The 20,903-nt window shown below is 43.1% G+C and overlaps 1 protein-coding gene across 1 annotated transcript; it reads left to right on the top strand.

Moving 5' to 3' along the window:
- Positions 1–11,915: 11,915 nt before the first annotated feature.
- On the top strand, positions 11,916–20,673 carry LOC129812771 (polyadenylate-binding protein 4-like). Its single transcript, XM_055864623.1, has 15 exons — positions 11,916–12,528; positions 15,565–15,758; positions 15,850–15,965; positions 17,010–17,149; positions 17,313–17,407; positions 17,571–17,708; positions 17,882–17,977; positions 18,082–18,351; positions 18,606–18,696; positions 18,872–18,997; positions 19,123–19,256; positions 19,412–19,502; positions 19,692–19,822; positions 19,933–20,037; positions 20,264–20,673. The coding sequence occupies exons 1-14, from the start codon at positions 12,333–12,335 to the stop codon at positions 20,032–20,034; spliced, it is 1,920 nt and encodes a 639-aa protein (XP_055720598.1). The 5' UTR covers positions 11,916–12,332; the 3' UTR covers positions 20,035–20,037; positions 20,264–20,673.
- Positions 20,674–20,903: the final 230 nt, after the last annotated feature.

Genomic DNA, 20,903 nt, shown 5'->3' on the forward strand with positions numbered 1-20,903 from the left:
ACTTCTACAGATGCACAATCGAGAGCATCCTGTCGGGCTGTATCACCGCCTGGTACGGCAACTGCTCCGCCCACAACCGTAAGGCTCTCCAGAGGGTAGTGAGGTCTGCAGAACGCATCACCGGGGGCAAACTACCTGCCCTCCAGGACACCTACACCACCCGATGTCACAGGAAGGCCATAAAGATCATCAAGGACAACAACCACCCAAGCCACTGCCTGTTCACCCCGCTATCATCCAGAAGGCGAGGTCAGTACAGGTGCATCAAAGCAGGGACCGAGAGACTGAAAAACAGCTTCTATCTCAAGGCCATCAGACTGTTAAACAGCCACCACTAACATTTAGCGGCCGCTGCCAACATACTGACTCAACTCCAGCCACTTTAAAAATGGGAATTGATGGAAATTATGTAAAAATGTACCACTAGCCACTTTAAACAATGCCACTTAATATAATGTTTACATACCCTACATTACCCATCTCATATGTATATACTGTACTCTATATCATCTACTGCATCTTGCCATCTTTATGTAATACATGTACCACTAGCCACTTTAAACTATGCCACTTTATGTTTGCATACCCTACAGTACTCATCTCATATGTATATACCGTACTCTATACCATCTACTGCATCTTGCCTATGCCGTTCTGTACCACCACTCATTCATATATCTTTATGTACATATTCTTTATCCCTTTACACTTGTGTGTGTATAAGGTAGTAGTTGTGGAATTGTTAGGTTAGATTACTTGTTGGTTATTACTGCATTGTCGGAACTAGAAGCACAAGCATTTCGCTACACTCGCATTAACATCTGCTAACCATGTGTATGTGACTAATAAAATTTGATTTGATTTGATTTGATTTATAGTTGTACCATGACATTTGCATCTCCACTAAGCAAACCTCCAATTGGTCCCCACTATTCCACCCGCCAAAAGCCCCCATCTCGAGTTGGGTTGTCATCCCAATGCCCGGCAGACCACCCCCGACCCCCCGCATCGCACAGCCCCGGACCGACTGGGATCCATCCTTCGAAAAGTGCACACAGCACCATCCACCGAACCGAAGCAGATCCATTGCCAAATGCATTTCCATCGCCCTCACCTCGATTTTTATTACATATTGCTGTGAATCATCCTCTATAGTCCCTAACATCTTTTACTTCTTCCTTCGCAACAGTTGTGGGATACACACATACACCCACACACATTCAGCCCTTACCCCCACACAACCATAAGCTCACCCTCTCAACAATTGCACCATCTCAGAGCCCAACTCAAGATGGGTCATGATTTACAAATGTACTTGCAGTTGCAGCTGCATGAGAAGGCCTGCAAGACCGCGCAAAAAATGAGCATAAATGTAGAGATTTATTTACCATTGTCACATCCTAGATGATGGAGGTCAAATGTACACCTTCTTCCTGAAACACCCACAATACTGTCATCCATTTTGACCATGTTCCCAAGCATCTACATGCAGTCCGATTGGTTTCGTGCCACCAGGTGTGACCCCCTCCCCATGGGTTACTGCAGCTAGTGTTGCCAGCACTGCCACTGCCTGGGTGGGGGCACCCCACCGGAATCCCCACCGGCTAGGTACAAGGTCGTCAAGGTTCTCATTAGCAGCTTTGAGAATTTCCTTGTTTATTATGCTCTCCCTTTAGGGGGCTTTGGCTTTGCAGGACCAACCCTGCCAAGCAGGCTCAGAATCTTGAGGGGGCAGTGCTGCTCATGGTCCCTGTCCTCATTTTGGCTGCATACAGACCGTTTACAGCATGCACATAAAACAGTTAGGGACTTTTCCTTAGTATCTGGGCCATTCATGTGGGTGTCTAGGGTATAGGGCCATGGACCGTACCATTAAAATAGGATAATAAATAATTAGATATAATTTATTTTAAAAATGTAGTTCCCCATGATAGGACAATAAATAAATAAGACGTATAATTCATTATAAAAGTATATCCATCATTTGAACAACATTGAAAGCCCTCTCATACCCGGCCCACAGCAATACACTGGCTATGGGATATGCAACTATTTCATTAGACAACTGTTACCATCAGCATGAGGACGCTAAACTCCGCCTAGCTACAGTTTGTGACACAAGATATGTGATAACTATGTTTCCATACTCGAAGTTACAGTTTAGTTTATACAAAACGTTGCCATAGGGTTAAATCAGCCTAAGATACCACTCAACACACGTTGTGACTCTTCTGAAGTCAAATCTCGTACCTCCAAGTACTTCTCTGCAGCTGCCACCACAATATCTATTTTCTGCATATGAATCCATACGTTCCGTTGTGGCGTTTTGTATGAGCTGTAACCTCATCGAGTATGGATCATTCATAGTTGGGTCATTCCAAGTTTGCGGTTGTGCCTTTTCTGTCCCCAGGAAATATAACTTTTTATGTGGTGTAAAATATGGATTCCAAAAAAGCTTTAAATATAAGGTCAGGTGTCCTTTACCTTAAAAACAAAAAAATATGGAACAGGAATTTTATGCATTTTTTTTACACTTTTTTTCTTCTAGCGTATGTAGGTGGTTTTGCTATGACCCTGGTTGTTATTCATTAACTTCCACGAGAAATAAGCCATAAAATATTAAATATTTCATTATTTTATAGTCCTAGTTAAATTCTCTCATTCTCTCATGGCCCTGATATCACTTTCCACCTTGTTAGTTTGTTGTAATTCTCCATTTAAGAAAATAACCCCTTCCTACAATGACACCACATTCAGGAAGTGTCATCTTTTCTTTGTTGGGAAAACAATGGTGCAAAACTAAATAAATATAAACACTCAGCCACAAATGTTTGCTTTGTTTTTTTTGCCAAACTAACAATGTCTTACTGTATTTAAATTATTTTATTTCAACTAACTTGTTTTATTTCAGAGAACTCGGAGAGCATTGCAGAATTTCAACGATTGCTGATCCAGTTGCTCATATTGTTAACTCTTTGGGCTAAGACCACAAATCAAACATTTGTTATTGTTTTTTTTTCTTAGTTTATTTTCAATTATTATTTACATGTTTCATGTTGTTAGTCTGTATGTAAAAATCATACATTTTCACCATTAGGCAAAATTATAGAGAAAATTAACATTTCTAAATATGTTTGATAGAGAAGTTAAAATGTTGTTCAAGCGTTCACCATTATGCTAGCGCAACATTGCTCACTCACAGAGCGATGGCCAAATGTCCACCCTGTTAGGATTATGCACCTAACAGGTTGGAAAATGCACCTGTCACGCCCTGACCTTAGAGATCCTTTTAATTCTCTATTTGGTTAGGTCAGGGTGTGACTAGGGTGGGCAATCTATGTTTTCTATTTCTTTGTTGGCCGGGTATGGTTCCCAATCAGAGGCAGCTATCTATCGTTGTCTCTGATTGGGGATCATACTTAGGCAGCTTTTTCCACCTGTAGTTTGTGGGATCTTGTTTTGGTACTGTGCTGTTTAGCCCTACTAAACCTTACGTTTCGTTTGTTGTTTTTGTCGGTGTTCATTGAATAAAGGAAGATGTAAGCCTACCACGCTGCACCTTGGTCCACTCATTCCAACAACGAGTGTAACAGCACCTAAAAAAAGTCCAATATGTTTTTCTGAAAGTCAAACGTGTCCTTTTTCTGATAGAATACACATTTAAGAAATATACTTTTTCCTCAAATGTTATGAGGTCCAAGAGACACTGTATGGTTGGAATGACCCAGTTTTAACATATCTTTGTCTAACAAACTGTAACTACGCCACACTTCTATTACCTGTGAAATAGTGGTCTGTCAAAATGGAGCAGAAGGGAATTTCAATTGTACTTCCAATGATGTATAGCCTAGGCCTACCTACACATAGATATTAGGGTAATGTAACAGACCACACAATCAGACTAGTTATTACAATTGAGTGTAACCAACCAGCCAGTAAGCATTTCAATTGCAAGTATCATCTCATTGATTTTATAGGTTCCAAACTTAAAATGCTGGGCACATGCGTGCACTTACTGATTGCACATTGATTAACGATTATCAACACCTGTGCTTTGCCAACCTGACACTACAAATAGAGCCATCAGAGAGTCCTAGATTCACAGGGCCTTTACCAGTGCTACAGGTCAGGTTGGAGTGTGTCTTAGCGTGGTTGTGATAGAGCAGGATGTGGGCAGTTGTGGTACGCCTGTGGTTTACCATAGGGATTTGTCTAGCTGTAGAAGACAAGGCAGTGATTTTCTCTGCTGGTGCCATAAATAATGATATCCCCCTATGACACCATATTCAGTTCTTGGCTCACTGGGGTGCTAAACTTCCGCATGCATGCAAAACTACCTCCACGTGTTAGTCTCCCCAGAAATCAGTTAACTTGCAGTGGAACACAGCTAACCCTGCAAGTAGATCAGCGGTGTTGTGGTGAGGAGTTCATGTTTGGTGTAGGTGTAACGGATGTGAAATGGCTAGCTAGTTAGCGGGTACGCGCTAGTAGCGTTTCAATCAGTTACGTCACTTGCTCTGAAACCTAGAAGTAGTGTTGCCCCTTGCTCTGCAAGAGCCGCGGCTTTTGTGGAGCGATGGGTAACGACGCTTCGTGGGTGACTGTTGTTGATGTGTGCAGAGGGTCCTGGTTCGCGCCCGAGGTCGGGGCGAGGGGACGTAGTAAAGTTATACTGTTACATTGATGCTCTTGACCCGGATCACTGGTTGCTGCGGAAAAGGAGGAGGTTGAAAGGGGGGTGAGTGTAACGGATGTGAAATGGCTAGCTAGTTAGCGGGTACGCGCTAGTAGCGTTTCAATCAGTTACGTCACTTGCTCTGAAACCTAGAAGTAGTGTTGCCCCTTGTAGCGGTATTAATTAGAGAAAGGTAAAGAAGATTTTGTTCGGGCGCCAGGCAGGTATTAACCCTGCCGAAAGGAAAATAGTAGAACAGCGAGAGTACCACTACCAGACCCACACACATCAACAGAAGAGACTGCCTAGAGTGTAGCCTGTTGACCAGATAGCCAGCGGATAGAAAAAAGAATACACACCCTATAGATCCCACATCACAGTCCTTCCACAATTCTTGGTAACCCCACCAAGCATACCTCATATAACAATAATGGCAGAGCAAATAAACAGCAACTTCATACAATAACGAATGAAATCAGCCATCACACAGAGGATTTGCAAGAGTTTGTATTCTCTTCCAGGGAAGGAGTGCAGAGGGTATGAATGTGTGGTGTTCATATACACACTAGTCCAGCTCCAATGAAACTTCAATGCATTTATGAAAATAGAGTCGGTTGCAGTGTAAAGCACTGGACCATAGCGGGAAGAGAAAGAGAGAAAGGGAACAAGAGAGGTCTTAGCTGTGGTCTTGAGGTTGCAGGTGTACAGTCTGACTGTCCGAATCGAGTGTTGGGTTGTAGTTGAACGCTTCGCAACAATGTTGCTACTAATCCCTTTGATCCATAACCGTCGCGGTCCCACATGAGAACAACCACGTCGTCGAGCGATCACACCGAGGATTGTTCCAAACACTGTACAACCACATACGCTGAAGATAAACAAACAAACTCTGCAGCATAACACACACAACAAAAACTGTCACGCCAATCAATAGCTCCTCCCCAATAGAGCTTAACGAGCTCTTTTTTCTCCTCCTTCCTACTGCTCATGCGCTCTTAAAGTGGCAGCGCACTTAAGTGCAGGATTTCGCCACACCCTTGCTCTGCGAGGGCCGCGGCCTTTGTGGAGCGATGGGTAACGACGCTTCTTGGGTGACTGTTGTTGATGTGTGCAGAAGGTCCCTGGTTCGCGCCCGGGTATGGGCGAGGGGACGGTATAAAGTTAAACTGTTACATAGGGTACCTGTAACGTACTGGGTGTCGGAGTGTGAAGTCAGGCGCAGGAAAACAGAGAGTTCGATATAATGTTCTTTTAATGCAACACGATGAACCTCGGCCACCCCACTCAACACTGGGTGCTCAAAATAAACTGCCCTAGACACGGGGAACGAAAACAGTCCAGCACTATACACGAACATACACGTATGTCTGTAACAAAACACCAGGCTCACAAAAAACAATCCCGCACAAAGAAACGGGCGGGCCGGCTGACTAATAAAGCCCAACTAATTACAACAGACACAAAACAGGTGTAACCAATAAACACATAAGGAGGGGGAGAAAAGAATCAGTGGCAGCTAATAGGCCGGTGACGACGAGCGCCACCCTAACGGGAAGGTGAGCCTGCTTCGGTCGGAGTCGTGACAGTACCAGAGCAAGGGAGCTCATGGGAATGCATTTGTCTTCACTTATTGTCACGAGAATTTTCAGTCCCAATGATAATAACAATCAATCAATAGCTTTGACCAATCCCCGAGGTTTGTAAGACCATGGGTTCAATAATAATTAGTCAAAGACTCGAGCGTTCTCAAGTCCACAATACAAAGACATCCATTTTATAGCGGCGCACATACTTCCACACAAACAGTAGATATCATACGCACATACATACACACAAACAGTAGGTATCCTACTCACACACTGTATCCCTACCCACATACTGTATCCCTACCCAGCCGACAAAGATTATGGAGACCGTGAGAAGCACTCCCTGTCCTCCCCCAAGACCAGGGAAGCCGTGAGAAGTACTCCCTGCCCTCTCCCAAAACTCTGTGGCCCCTAGCCAAGGTCGGCACCGAGTTTTGCTCAGACAGTCTGCGTTTAAGATACTATAAAGATATATTGTACAGATATATGTGTTTACTGACTAAACCTAAACAACCCATCAGATAATAATTGTATGATTCTAATCAATTTCATACAGTTATAAGGTTTCAGAGTGGAATTATTTCATCTTTCAACATTTAAATTACTTTATGAACTCACCCAGTGTGGAACTGAGAAGTGAGTAGCAAATGCTGTTCTGACAACTATACTTTTCAATAAAATGTGTTGTCGTGTCTTTGCTATGCCGGATTAAGTGATATGACATGCTATTCTATAAAATACTTTCTCTGTAATTAATGTCACCTGATTGAACTAATCATGTAAATGTAATTAACTAGAAAGTTGGGGCACCACGAAATAATGTTTATAGAGCTGTTATCTTCCGAATAAACTCATAAAGACCTGGTAATCTTTTACATCAATAGCAGTCAATTCTTAATCGTCACCTTATTCAGTATCATCTGAAGTCGTAGAATTCTTGGTTATCTTCACGAACCCTGGCTAACAAGTTGAATCAGCAATACAAAATTTGGTTTTAATTATTTATTTACTAAATACCTAAACAATCACACAGAATTACACATACACAGGATGGGTCATACATTGATTACTAATTATGTCATAAAAGAAAACGTCCCTAGCGGACGGAACAGACATGACGGCTGGTTACACAAAGAAAGGGGGTTGTGTTTTGAATGAAAGCGCGGGAAGACTGAGGAACAAAGGAATTTAGTCTCTGATCGGACATTGTAAAGCAATGCTATCGTAAATACAGAATCTTATGCATTCTAAATAACCGCCCATTTGGAAAAGGAAAATGCAAGAAATATTTACTCTGAGCTGTGCTTCAATAGGTTGGTCTTAGATGGAAGGCCGTGTTGCCCAACAGAGATCTTCCTGTCCTCTGAAGAATGTCTGGTAGAACGGGGGCGTTGTAGTGTCGTGTGTTTGGTAAAAGAGATACTTTGTCCGTCCTTTCCTAGCCCGCGTTTACAGCTGCTGCTGCTCACTCAACGGCTAGAGGGTATCACTTCTTTAGTGAATAAGAGTTCAAAGTTCCTACCAAGTTGCCATACTTTAAAGCTCACGCTGAAGTTGGCTTAGTTCTGTAGTTTGATATTAGCCCTTTTAACGTCTGGACCGTCGTCCTCACGTCCTCGGGAACACAAATGTTACATTTTTTGTAAAGGGCTTATGTAGTAGGGAGAGAATGGCGTGTTTCATAGTTCACAACCAATGTCTGTGTCACGCCCTGGCCTTAGTATTCTTTGTTTTCTTTATGTTTTTTAGTTAGGTCAGGGTGTGACATGGGGAATGTATGTGTTTTTGTAGTGTCTAGGGGTGTTGTATGTGTATGGGGCAGTGTCTAGTGTAGTTGTCTAGTTATGTCTATGGTTGCCTAGATTGGTTCTCAATTAGAGGCAGCTGTGGTTCATTGTCTCTGATTGAGAGCCATATTTAAGGCAGTCATAGGCATTGGGGTTTTGTGGGTAATTGTCTATGTTGAACGTTTGTTGCTTGTCATTGCACTTACGTCATTTAGCTTCACGTTTGTTGTTTTGTTTAGTTTGTATTCAGTGTTCGTTTCGTGTTCTTCCTTTTCTCTAAATAACAGAGAATGTATTTTGCACACGCTGCGCCTTGGTCCTCTCTCTCACCCATAGACGATCGTGACAGTCTGTTCACACTGAGTTGAGCCTAGTTCACTTATGAAAACCTATTCTCTCATTTAGAGGCTAAAATTACATTTAATCTGTTCACAAATAGTTTAATATTTAAATTGCACAACAATTCCATGTGAATCTGATAACTATAATGTGTAGACTTTCCAAGATACAGTTTATGTCATCCTATCATCAGTAATAATGTTTCAGATGACAACTGATCTGATATCATATTCTTTAAGTACCAACGCATATTTTCAACTGGTTGGATTACCGAAATATGGTTCTGTTCACCCCCCTTTTGATGTTAACTTCTCTGGGATATGTGGGACGGTAGCGTCTCACTTGGCCAAAAGCCAGAAAAAATGTAGCGCGCCAAATTCAAATATATTAATATAAAAATCAATCTTTCATGAAATCAAACATGAAAGACACCAAATTAAAGCTACACATGTTGTGAATCCAGCCAACATGTCTGATTTCAAAAACGATTTACGGCAAAAGCACACCAAACGATTATGTTAGCTCAGTACATAGCCACAGAAAAACACAGCCATTTTCCCAGCAAAAGATAATAGTCACAAAAAGCAGAAATAGAGATAAAATGAATCACTAACCTTTGATGATCTTCATCAGACGACACTCATAGGACATCATGTTACACAATACATTTATGTTTTGTTCGATAATGTGCATATTTATATCCACAAATCTCGGTTTACATTGACGCCATGTTCAGAAAGGCCTCCAAAATATCCGGAGAAATTGCAGAGAGCCACGTCAAATAACAGAAATACTCATAAACTTTGATGAAAGATACATGTTTTACATAGAATTAAAGATACACTTGTTCTTTATGCAACCAATGTGTCAGATTTTAAAAAACTTTACATAAAAAGCACACCATGCAATAATCTGAGACGGCGCTAAAAAATAACAACATTTCTCCGCCATGTTGGAGTCAACAGAAATACGAGATTACATCATAAATATTCCCTTACCTTTGATCATCTTCATCAGAATGCACTCCCAGGAATCATAGTTCCACAATAAATTGTTGTTTTGTTTGATAATGTCTATTACTTATGTCTAAGTAGCTACGTTTGCTAGCATGTTTAGTGCACATCTCCAAACGCTCGCGCAGATGCAGGCGAACTCGGACGAAAACTTCAAAAGGTTATATAACAGTTCGAATAAACTGGTCAAACTAAGTAGAGCGTCAATCTTCAGGATGTTGTTATCATAACTATCCAATAACGTTCCAACCCGGAGAATTCCTTTGTGTCTCTAGAAGTTATGGAAAGCAAGACGATATCGTTTGGAACGCGCGTGACCAGGAACTGGCATTCTGCCAGACCAATGACTGAAACACCTCCCATCCGGCCCCACATAACACTAGAGGCTTCATTCCACGTTCTACAGACTGTTGACATCTAGTGGAAGGCGTAGAAAGTGCAAACAGATCCATATATTACAGGGAATTGAATAGGCGATGAGTTGAACATTGACCAGTCTCAGAATTCTCACTTCCTGTTTGGATTTTTTCTCAGGTTTTTGCCTGCCATATGAGTCCTGTTATACTCACAGACATCATTCAAACAGTTTTAGAAACTTCAGAGTGTTTTATATCCAATAGTAATAATAATATGCATATATTAGCATCTGACAGAGTAGGAGGCAGTTCACTATGGGCAGGCAATTCATCCAAAAGTGAAAATGCTGCCCCCTATCATAAAGAAGTTAACAGACTCTATGTTAACAAAAGGTCTTTCCAAGAGTCACATCTGTAGAGTAGAGAGAGGAAAGGGGGAAAACCTCACCAACAGGCCAACGTCATGACAGTTTCATGATTTCAAGATGTGTATAACATACTACACACAATGGATTTGAGACCTATTCCAATGTCCTCCACTTAAGCCCTAGGAACTCCCACCTGGTGGCTGTCTGCTTTTGTACTTCCCATTTCCTTCATGCCACAGGTTTGTTTCAAAGCTTCTACATTTGTGTTTAAGTAATGTGGGTGTTGGATGTTGTTAATTACAATATTGTTCTATCTCAGGTCTGAGGTGAGTCCCACTACACCTGTTTCAACACCAGTTCACTAGACTGGAGTCTACAAGAGCTGGGGCTTTGCTGTGAATGTGATAAACTGTGAGTCATGATAAAGGGGACACTGTTAAATTGACAGTTTTTTTTTTTACTAATCTCTTTACAAATACGTTCTCATGGAACTTGCAGCATTCTGGACCAATGCATCTGAAACCAGTATCTATCAAAGAGGGCAGCTCATCCACCTCTAGGTATGTGTCCACCAGGCCTGCCCATAGGACAATACGTTCTCTGTCCACATTAGACTTCATTCTGAATTAATCTGTCCTTCCTAGATCTATGTACACTGCAGTGTGATCATCTCTAACCATGGTGTCTCCAGATGCTAAGTCTTGCAACAAGATCAAATCAAGGTATCTGGGCATGGGCTAGGGAAACATGATTTATTCTATAACATTTAGCTTTAATGGGTGACCAATCTGTTACAGATGAGAGAAGCTTAGTGGGGATGTTGTGTGCAGCTGCTGTGGCTCCAGGTGTAAAGGCTCTTAAGAACTTACTCATTGGTCAGTATCTATGATTTTACTTGTCTTAATGTGATTATACTATCATGGCTGTATAGTAATCTTCTGGGATTTGACAGTCCATTCATGTTTCAGGCTTATTTTAATGCATTGTCTTCTCTTAGACAGCCTCTATTGAATTCTGCCATTGATGGGGTCTGGAGCCAGCAGACTGAAAAGTTGGTGACCAAAGCAACAGACTCCCAGTTTGTGGTCCACACTAAGCTCCAGTTGTCCCAAGCCGCTGAAGGCTTTCGGACACAGATTTATGAGGATAGGAGGCCTAGAGTGAAGGAACCAGGGATCAGGAGTTTTGGCATGGAGGAGAGGTTCCCAGTGAAGAGGCTGAGGGCTGGGCAGAGGAACCTGGTGTTGTCTCTCCTGGATCTGATGAGGTAATTTGTAGTTTTGACAGGTTCCATTTTATTTATTCATGCCACTTGTATCCTTTAGTTAGTGTAAGACTTTTTTCCACTGAATGGTTTTTCATTCATAACTGTTTTTCTTTGTAATTTTTCTTTAGGGAGCTGGACAAGGCAGAGTAGCCTAGTCCAATGAACAAGGTGGAGTAGTCAATGAACATGTTTATACATTTGTATAATTGAATGAACTTACTGCAACTAATTTAGCAGTTTCTGTTATTGGAACTCCACTTTTTCAATTTAAATGTGTAACTTTGGCCAAAATATTCTCTCTGTCCTTAAAACTCAGGCGTTTTTGACCCGTTCACACTATAGCGGGCCCCTGCTATAATGACCACGTAGTCACACCCAGATGTCGCTGTAGGGATCTGTGGTGGGTAATTGTGACCGTACACCCGCCGCTCTCCCTTTTACACCTCATGCACAGGTTTTTTTCTATTCCAAGTTTGACCCTGTCTATTTCCTCTGCGCACTGCACTGTCTATAAATTGACCATGCTTTTCCCACGCAGTCTCTTTCCCCGGCCACAAAACAACCGTGAGTGTCTAACTCACCGTTCTTTAACAACTCTAAAAAACAAAAAAAATATAAAAAATACAAAATATAAAATCTTAAAAATAAATAGGCCTTCCGTAATATACAATATAAAAATACGTCGCTAAATTGTGTTAACAGGAGGCCTCGGGCTTAACCCGACGTTTAAGACAATTATATTTATCAGGAGAATACGCCGAGATTCCATTCTGTTTTTAGCTGTCACTTTTCCTTGTCTGCGAGTCTTAACTTAGATCTGAACACAAGTCGCATTCTGAGTGTTTTTACTCACAGATTCGGCCCCGGGGAACAATTCTTATCAACAATTCCCGTGATTATAGCGCGAAGGAAGAATTCATACATTTTGTGCACTCCAAGAAATGAACACAGAGACTACAGGGAGTTATCCAATGGCTTCTCTCTATGTTGGCGATCTGCACCCTGATATCACGGAGGCTATGCTGTATGAGAAATTCAGCCCAGCAGGACCGGTGTTGTCTATTCGAGTATGTCGTGATATGATCACCCGACGCTCTCTGGGTTATGCCTATGTGAATTTCTCGCAACCCACCGACGGTAAGCAATAAAGCATGCCTCCAAAATAACGGCGTAAAGAGTTGCTTGGATGTTGGATTTATTTGAGCATGTCAACAGTTCGTCTTAAAGAGAATACAATGTAAAGCACATCTTGATTTTATTGTGTAAATCAGTTGTGATGTGATTTCCTGTTAAAGGTATCTACAGCATTCACACCTGTCTAGAACTCAGTGGTTACCTCCAGACGACATAATAGAAACATACCGATACACAGGCAATCTAAGAGGTGTAGGCTAAGCCCCAACTCTGTAAGTAACGGAATGAATGAAAAACTATAGTGGGAGAGAATGTTTTCCATACAACTTGCACTGAACCATGCGTGGCACAGTGAATCAGACAACTAATACGTGCAGTATGGACTCAATGCTTTTTGCCCTTCATGGACTAACTCTGGTGAGTGGAGAAGTGCAACATTTGGAATATCTCTTGGCCCACTTCAATGTGTCATTGTTTGAGGATTGACCAGGATATGCTCCAGGACTCCTGCTTTGGATATGTTGTAGCCAGCCTACTGTCTGTGTTGTGCCTCTACCTTTGAACGGGTGGCTGCAGCTTTGCGCCAGAGTACTGCTCCACAGTGCCTAACCCAAAGTGACCCATTTCTGCTCCTATTTAAAGGGCCATAAGGGAACCGTTCTGTAGTGAAATTAATTCCCAATATCGTCCCTGCTGCCTTACAGAGAGAGGAAGAAACGGCCCAGCTGAACAGTAAGCCCACGTTCCCAATGATTAGAGGTTGCACTAATTGCGTACCACTTTATTGACTGCAGTCAGGCACCAGAGTGCTAAAACATGTGCTTTGCTGATACCTAAAATACCTATCTAGGTGTTGTAAGATCTGGCATGCGTCAGAAATGTCTAAGCAGGAGAACACGACCTAACTTGCATTCCCCTGCTTTCTGGGGATCATGTGATGTCATCTGATCTGAGGAGAATAAGTCGGAATAGATTGCTTCTGCGAATACAATTCTGCTGAAACTTTTCTTGTGGATTCAACACCTTTTTCTGGTTGGATTTCTTGAGTAATGTTGAAGTGTGTCATTCTCAACACCTCCATGTTCTCTCTACATGTTGACCTGTGATGTTTTGCTCAGGTCGTAGTGGCTCACAATGTACGTGCTTGCAGGGTACACAGGAGGAATTTCCAACATTTGTATCCAAGCCCTGCTCCTATTGTAAGAAATCTGAACGTTTAACATATACTTGCACTCTTTGATTTCCCACTCGATTCAACAATCACTCTTCTTTTAATTGTCCATAGTAGAGCTATTATGTGCAGTAGAATCATGTATTTGTTAGGGGGTGTGACCTTCCACGATTGAGCTGTAGTATATGGGGTGTGTTCTACGACAGTGTGTCTGCCAACTGGTTAAACAGTGTGGACCTATGGGGCTGTTTTCATCTCACACCTGCCACCAGATATCTGACTCGGTGTAGCTAGAGAACTCTGTGGTCACAATGTAACCTGAAGGTTGTACTTTTATGACCATACACAATCAATATAACATGTCAGGAAGTAAAAGTGTAGTACAACTACCACAGATGTAGGCCTACAACTACAACCACATATTTGAGGAAAGTAGTATTCCTTCATGTGACTAAACTAGCTGTGGCTGACCGTCTCCACTTGGGTTTCAGCATGTCACAGCTGCATTTGTAAATAGTTGCGAGACCTGGGGTTGCTCATCTGAACATTCTTGTTGAATGTGTCTCCCTCCATCAATGGAAGAGAATGAATAAACTCTCACTCCACACCAGCACATACCTCTCAGGACCCCTCTAAATATAGTCGCTCTCTCCGGCAGTCCAAATGTTGCCTGCCTATAATATCTAAAGTGTTTTAAAGTCTTCATACAAGGGTAATGTTTGACAATTAATTAGGGTGGCTACCAGCCTCGCCTAGAATAAACTATCCAGTTTTCAGCTGTATGACAAAATACATTTACAGTATAATATCTTCACACTGACCTGTGAAGTTCACTTGTTTTGCGTGTCACATTCACTTGACCTCTTATTTGATTTCATCATGTTTATCTCTGCTATTCATCCATTGAGCAATCTCAGTTCCACATGGTGCTCATGTTCTTTCATCAAGCATGGCCATGGGAACCTTCCAGAACTAGACAGACAGGGTGACCGTCACACACCTTCTGAGTTGGTTTGTGTGAAGTACAATTGCACAGCAAACTGCTGATGCCAGCAGACGCAAGGGAGCTTCGTTTTGTTTAACAGACATTTTTAGCTCTAAAGCCCGGGTGTGTGTTGCTGTGGAGTGACAGGAACAAAGGGGAGCTCTCTGGTTGGCATGTGTACCCAGATGGACATGAGAGAGAGGGGGCAGGAAAATGAGAACTGGCACAACAGAAATCATGATAGGCAGATCTGGAAACGTAAATCAAAGTTACACACACTGGCATAGGTAGTATGGACCATGAAAAATAATACAATAGCTGGTGTTTATTGGAGAACCTATAAGAGAATGTAAAGTTTAAGAGCCATTTGCCTCACTGAATTATATCTGTACATGCACTATATGTCTGCCATTGTATCTATTCATTATGAGAGGGTGAATCAACTATTATGACTTGTGTCTTGTGGCACTTCTGGTCCCATTTGTCTGTGTGTTAGAGCCATGTGCTCCTGCCTACCCAACTGCCCCCCCCCCCCCCCCCCCCCCAACAGCTGCTCAGTGTGGTGGCAGGCGGAGGTCAGACTCCATAGCCACATGGTGTAGTAGTTCGGACAATCCAATAGTAGCATGGTTTCTTAATTGAAAGTGTGCAATAAACTAGAGCCGGTAGTTTTTCCTGACCACATGACTTGATCACGACACAATGTGGTAGTGTGAATGATTTGGGAGATGTACGTATGGTGTAGCATGCAGCATGGTGCGGTGTGCATGATTTGAAGTGAGCACTATATAGCATAAACAACATGGTGTTTGGTGGTGTACACAGTGGCTGATATGTTTTTGGCTCCATGATGTAAGTTAACACTCTGACCTCTCCCCTCTAGCTGAGAGAGCCCTGGACACCATGAACTTTGATGTGGTGAAAGGGAAGCCAATCAGAATCATGTGGTCACAGAGAGACCCCTCACTCAGGAAGTCTGGGGTGGGCAACGTGTTCATCAAGAACCTGGACAAGACCATCGACAACAAGGCACTCTATGACACCTTCTCTGCCTTTGGGAACATCCTGTCTTGCAAAGTAAGATTGCAGTGTTTCTGACCATAGACATCTGTATGACCATAGACTTGTGTACTTTTTAAAAAACAGCATCAACTTGTCTCTCAAACAGGTTGTGTGTGATGAGAATGGATCCAAAGGATATGCGTTTGTGCACTTTGAGACGCAGGACGCAGCTGACCGCGCCATTGAAAAGATGAACGGCATGCTTCTGAACGACCGCAAGGTGTGAGTGTCTGATCAACTAAGAGAGGGTGGGGAGGTGTAGGGAAGGGGCTGTACTGGAGTTATATCATTGTGTAGAAAGTTGACAGTTTAGATCAGTCAAGGGCAGCTAGGATATTGATGAGGATTGTACATGGTTGGAGTCTGAAGTAGTTCATCTGTTGGCCCATACTGTGACACGGCAAAAGGTGAGGTTAGCAGAGGAACAGCAACCTGTAGATCAGGGATGGGCAACTGGCGGCCCACAGGCCCGCAGATCTATCTTATTTTGTGGCCCCAGCCCCCATCAAAGTTGCCCATCCCTGCTGTAGATGCATATAACGAGCCTCTTTCTCACACTCAGTCCCCATACACCCTGTCTTTCTGTGTGGTTTGTGTGAATTACACAACTAACAGTGAATGTTTTTTGCAGTGCTTACAGGGAAATGTGCCTTTAAACCTATACAACAACACATTTCGACTCTCTGTGGTCACCTCACTCCATGTGTCAGCTGAGCATCCTTCTGTCTGTATGTTTGTCCACCCGTCCACCTGCCTGTCGTGTGTGTGTGTGTGTGTGTGTAACCACGCTTGTGTGTTTTAGTGATGGAGCGAATGCAGGAATGCAATACTGGAGCCAGATTGGGAGAGGTCTGCATAACAAGGTACAGTCTGAGTAGAGGAATATGATCTATCAACCTAGTTTGGTCCTCAGCTTTCCTTTTTATGGACCTCTGTCCCTCCATGCCTCAAGTCTTGGACCAGGAAACATCATTGTGTCTGGTGTTCTGGGTGTATAGCATGAATGCTCAGTTTGCCTGATTGTGGTGCCATAAACCGTGCAAGAAGTTTGTTCAATGTTGTTCCTGAGAGGTCCTTGACTGACTCACTGTGCTGCTGTCCTATACAAAGTGCTTCCTTCCATTTAATAGTCTGGGACTCCTCAATGTCAGTGCTGTGAAAACATGAATCTCAGATGAAAAAGATAAGAGACGGATCACAGTCCCTTTCTCCCTCCTGCTCAGGACCGTTTTACAAGAGTTGTCATTGCTCTCTCGTGGTGTTTAGGTTCGTTGGACGTTTCAAGTCTCGGAAGGAGAGGGAGGCAGAACTCGGGGCCAAGGCAAAGGAGTTCACCAACGTCTACATCAAGAACTTTGGAGACGACATGAACGATGACAAGCTAAAGGAAATGTTTGACCAATACGGTAAGCTGTGCCTGAAACAAACCGCATGAGTTTGCTTAGTAGTGGAGCCGTTTTTGTTTATCACATATTTGTCTTGCAATCTTTTCAAGGAAACTAGACATGCACTTGCATTTCTCAAAACGCATATAGCTGAGTCCCATTTGTTCTTGTTTCCTCCCTGCAGGTAGAATTCTCAGTGTGAAGGTTATGACCGACCCTAGTGGCAAATCTCGAGGCTTTGGCTTTGTGAGTTACGAGAAACACGAGGATGCTAACAAGGTACTATTATACCCTCATAACAACAGTCATGTCAAAACAAGTCAGCAGGCTTTCGTGGTTGGTGTAAAAAGACTAAGTGAGACAATCGTACGAATAATCACATTGTGTTAGCTTATGGGTTTACGGCATATAGACTGGCTGTAACACATAGATCTCTACTCAGGCATGTGAGGAGATGAATGGCCAAGAGTTCAATGGGAAGACTGTGTTTGTGGGACGCGCTCAGAAGAAGATTGAACGGCAGGGGGAGCTGAAGAGGAAGTTTGAGATGCTGAAACAGGAGAGGATCAGCCGTTACCAGGTCAACTAGCATGTCACTCTTATCTGGCACCACTATGTCTAATTGAACACTGATTACAACCAAATGCCATTAATCAACCTGACATCTTGTTTCATAGTACCTATCCATTAAGGGAACAAGCCAGGCTGAGTATGTATGTATGTTTGTGGTCATGAGTGTTTTTCTGGTTTCAGGGCGTTAATCTTTACATTAAGAACTTGGATGACACCATAGACGATGAGAAACTGCGCAAGGAATTCACCCCATTCGGGTCCATCACCAGTGCCAAAGTGAGAGAGTGCAGCAGAAGCCAAAACAGTGCACCACAATTACTCTTTTCAGTTGTGTATTTGGAGTGTGTTATCCCGATATAACACGGCTTCTCTTGCTGCAGGTGATGCTGGAGGAGGGGCGGTCCAAGGGCTTTGGGTTTGTCTGCTTCTCCTCTCCTGAGGAGGCCACCAAGGCTGTGACTGAGATGAACGGGCGCATTGTGGGCTCCAAGCCCCTCTACGTGGCCTTGGCTCAGCGCAAAGAAGAGCGCAAGGCCCACCTCACTAACCAGTACATGCAGCGCATCACTGGCATGAGGGCCATGCCTGCCAACGCCATCATCAACCAGTTCCAGCCCGCCAGCGGATACTTCATGCCTGCAGTGCCTCAGGTTAGTGAGGGAGGGAGAGAGGGTTATGTGGGCTTTACTGGAAATGCCCTTCACAAAAGCCATGTCAAGGTTCTGACAGTTGATATGATAAATACTGCTGTGCAAATGCCAGTAAGATGATTGGCACTGTAACAAGTGAGTCAGTTTACATAGAGCACGATGTAGAACTTTAATGTTGTGCAACATTTATTGCATACATGGTTACACTTCTGTCATTAACTCTGTGTGTGTGTGTGTGTGTCTGTCCGTCCCAGGGCCAAAACAGGACCACCTACTATGCACCCAATCAGCTGACCCAGATGAGGCCCAACCCCCGTTGGCAGCAGCAGGGTGGCAGAGGCCAAGGTGAGGGTTAGAGATGACATCATACATAATAAGTACATTTATCATGGGCTATATATCTAGGCTAAATATGCAGGGTATGTTTATTAAAGTACTATATGTCCTAGTGACATATTATGATGACTTGAACTGCTGTCCAATAGTAACCCTGCCCCCCCCCCCCCTCCCTCCTCTCTAGGTGGGTTCCAGGGGATGCCCAACTCCCTGCGCCAGCCTGGTCCACGTGCCAACCTGAGACACCTGGCTCCCAACGCCAGCGCCCAGGGCCCACGAGGCATGGGGCCTGCTGGAGCTCAGAGAGTTGGTAAGACTGGATTCCCTCAGTATATCTTATAGCCACTGATTATAATTTACATGGTGGAAATATTACCTCATCAAACTTGATATACTGACTCATCATATGTCCTTATGTGTCATCCCTACCATTAGGAGGTGCTGGCCAGGCCATGGGTCCTCGTCCCTCCATGGGAGTCCCTGCCCCTCGTGCCATGCCACCCTACAAGTACGCCACCAGCATACGCAACACTAACCCCCAAGTGGTGCAGCCCATCGCCTTACAGCAGGTAAATCTCACCAACCTCCATCTTTTGCATAGTTAAAGCTGCCTCCTTCATCCCTCATCTCTTCTCGTCCCTCAAATCTCTTTTCCCTTCCACTATTTTTCTGTTCCATCAATCCCTTGTTTTAACCCCTTTGTTGCCCGTCTTCCTCCTCTTAGGCTCAGCCAGCTGTACATGTGCAGGGTCAGGAGCCTCTCACATCCTCCATGCTGGCTTCTGCACCCCCTCAGGAGCAGAAGCAGATGCTGGGTGAGTTCTGGAACAGAAGGGTGGTGTTTCATATTGGTCCTTGGAAGTTCAATGCCAAATTCTAGAATCTAGACTCTAGACCCTTTTGGAGGGATTTTTAACATCATTGCAATAAGGTGCAATTATACAGTAACATTTGAAACCGTGAGAACCAATCTTAACCCTCCCTGTCTCTTGTCTCTCTCTCAGGGGAGCGCCTGTTCCCCCTGATCCAGGCCATGCACCCCAGCTTGGCAGGGAAGATCACTGGGATGCTGCTTGAGATTGATAACTCTGAGCTGCTGCACATGCTGGAGTCCCATGAATCCCTGCGCTCCAAGGTACCAGGAACAGGATAATATCAGGATAAGATCATAAAAATGGATCTAGGGTCATATAGTGTTGGCTAAGGCTCTAATTGTTTCTCCTACTTCTCTGTGTGTTTGTGCAGGTGGAGGAGGCTGTTGCCGTTCTGCAGGCCCACCAGGCAAAGAAGGATGCCACACAGAAAGTGGGAGTCATCCCCACAACCACTGCTGCCTCTACTTCCTGATGTGTAAGAGCGCTTACTAAATGTTTGTTAGATTAGTATTATTAATAGATGAGAAAATGTGAGCTATGATATCGCCGAAGCATGAGCATTTTCCCTAGCACTGATAATGGTGTATATATTTGTGAACTTAATCCAAGGCTTTTGATTAGTTCAATTGTAGTGGGTTCATATTTCTTATCCAATGCTTTTTGTGTCTGCCCCCCCCCCCCCCCCCCCCCCCCCCCCCCAGGACACAATCAACTGAGAAAAAGATGGGAAGAGATCACTACATTGGCTTCAAATGCCCGGGTCATCTCTACAAAGTCCTATGCAAAAATAAATAAAAACAAGGTTGAAAAAAATAGAAAAAATCTTTTAAAAACATACTTAAATATTTTTTTAAAGATTACATTACTTAATTTGTCTAGTTCTGTAATACATTTTAACTTTACCAAAAGCAAAACTTCTAACTAAATAAGGCCCTTTATTTTGTGGCCAGGACAGACTCCTTTTCTCAGAAAATTTGCTTTGCTCTTATTCTTTGTTTGAAAGTTTTATGATTTTGATTTGGACAATTGGATTCCTCCGTCCCATCATGTTATCATGGGTGGTGTGGTATATGGTATTCTCAATAAAGGGATGAATATATCAAATTTACAATGTTTGTTTTTCTTTTCCACAATAGTTTGCATACTGCCATAGCCCCATAGTAGGCGTGTTCACACTACACATTACCCCAGGGCTAAATCTTAGGTTAACAAATGCTTGTTTGAACCGGTTAAACTAGTCCAGGGCGTCTAAACCCGGAGCTAAGAATAATGCAGTGTGAAAAGGCCTAGTGTGTACACATTTCCATTGCTCAAGTGAAGCATTGAATAAAGATTAGATTA

Source organism: Salvelinus fontinalis, chromosome 16, assembly GCF_029448725.1.
Source record: "Salvelinus fontinalis isolate EN_2023a chromosome 16, ASM2944872v1, whole genome shotgun sequence".
NCBI lineage: Eukaryota > Metazoa > Chordata > Actinopteri > Salmoniformes > Salmonidae > Salvelinus > Salvelinus fontinalis.

What these genes read in the sequence shown, in the direction of transcription:
- LOC129812771 (XM_055864623.1), top strand. Translation starts at nt 12,333, where the DNA reads ATGAACACAGAGACTACAGGGAGTTATCCAATGGCTTCTCTCTATGTT. An exon ending in GGAACATCCTGTCTTGCAAA is followed by an intron (nt 15,759 to 15,849) that starts GTAAGATTGCAG and finishes TCTCTCAAACAG; the next exon opens with GTTGTGTGTGATGAGAATGG. An exon ending in GCAGGGTGGCAGAGGCCAAG is followed by an intron (nt 18,697 to 18,871) that starts GTGAGGGTTAGA and finishes CCTCCTCTCTAG; the next exon opens with GTGGGTTCCAGGGGATGCCC.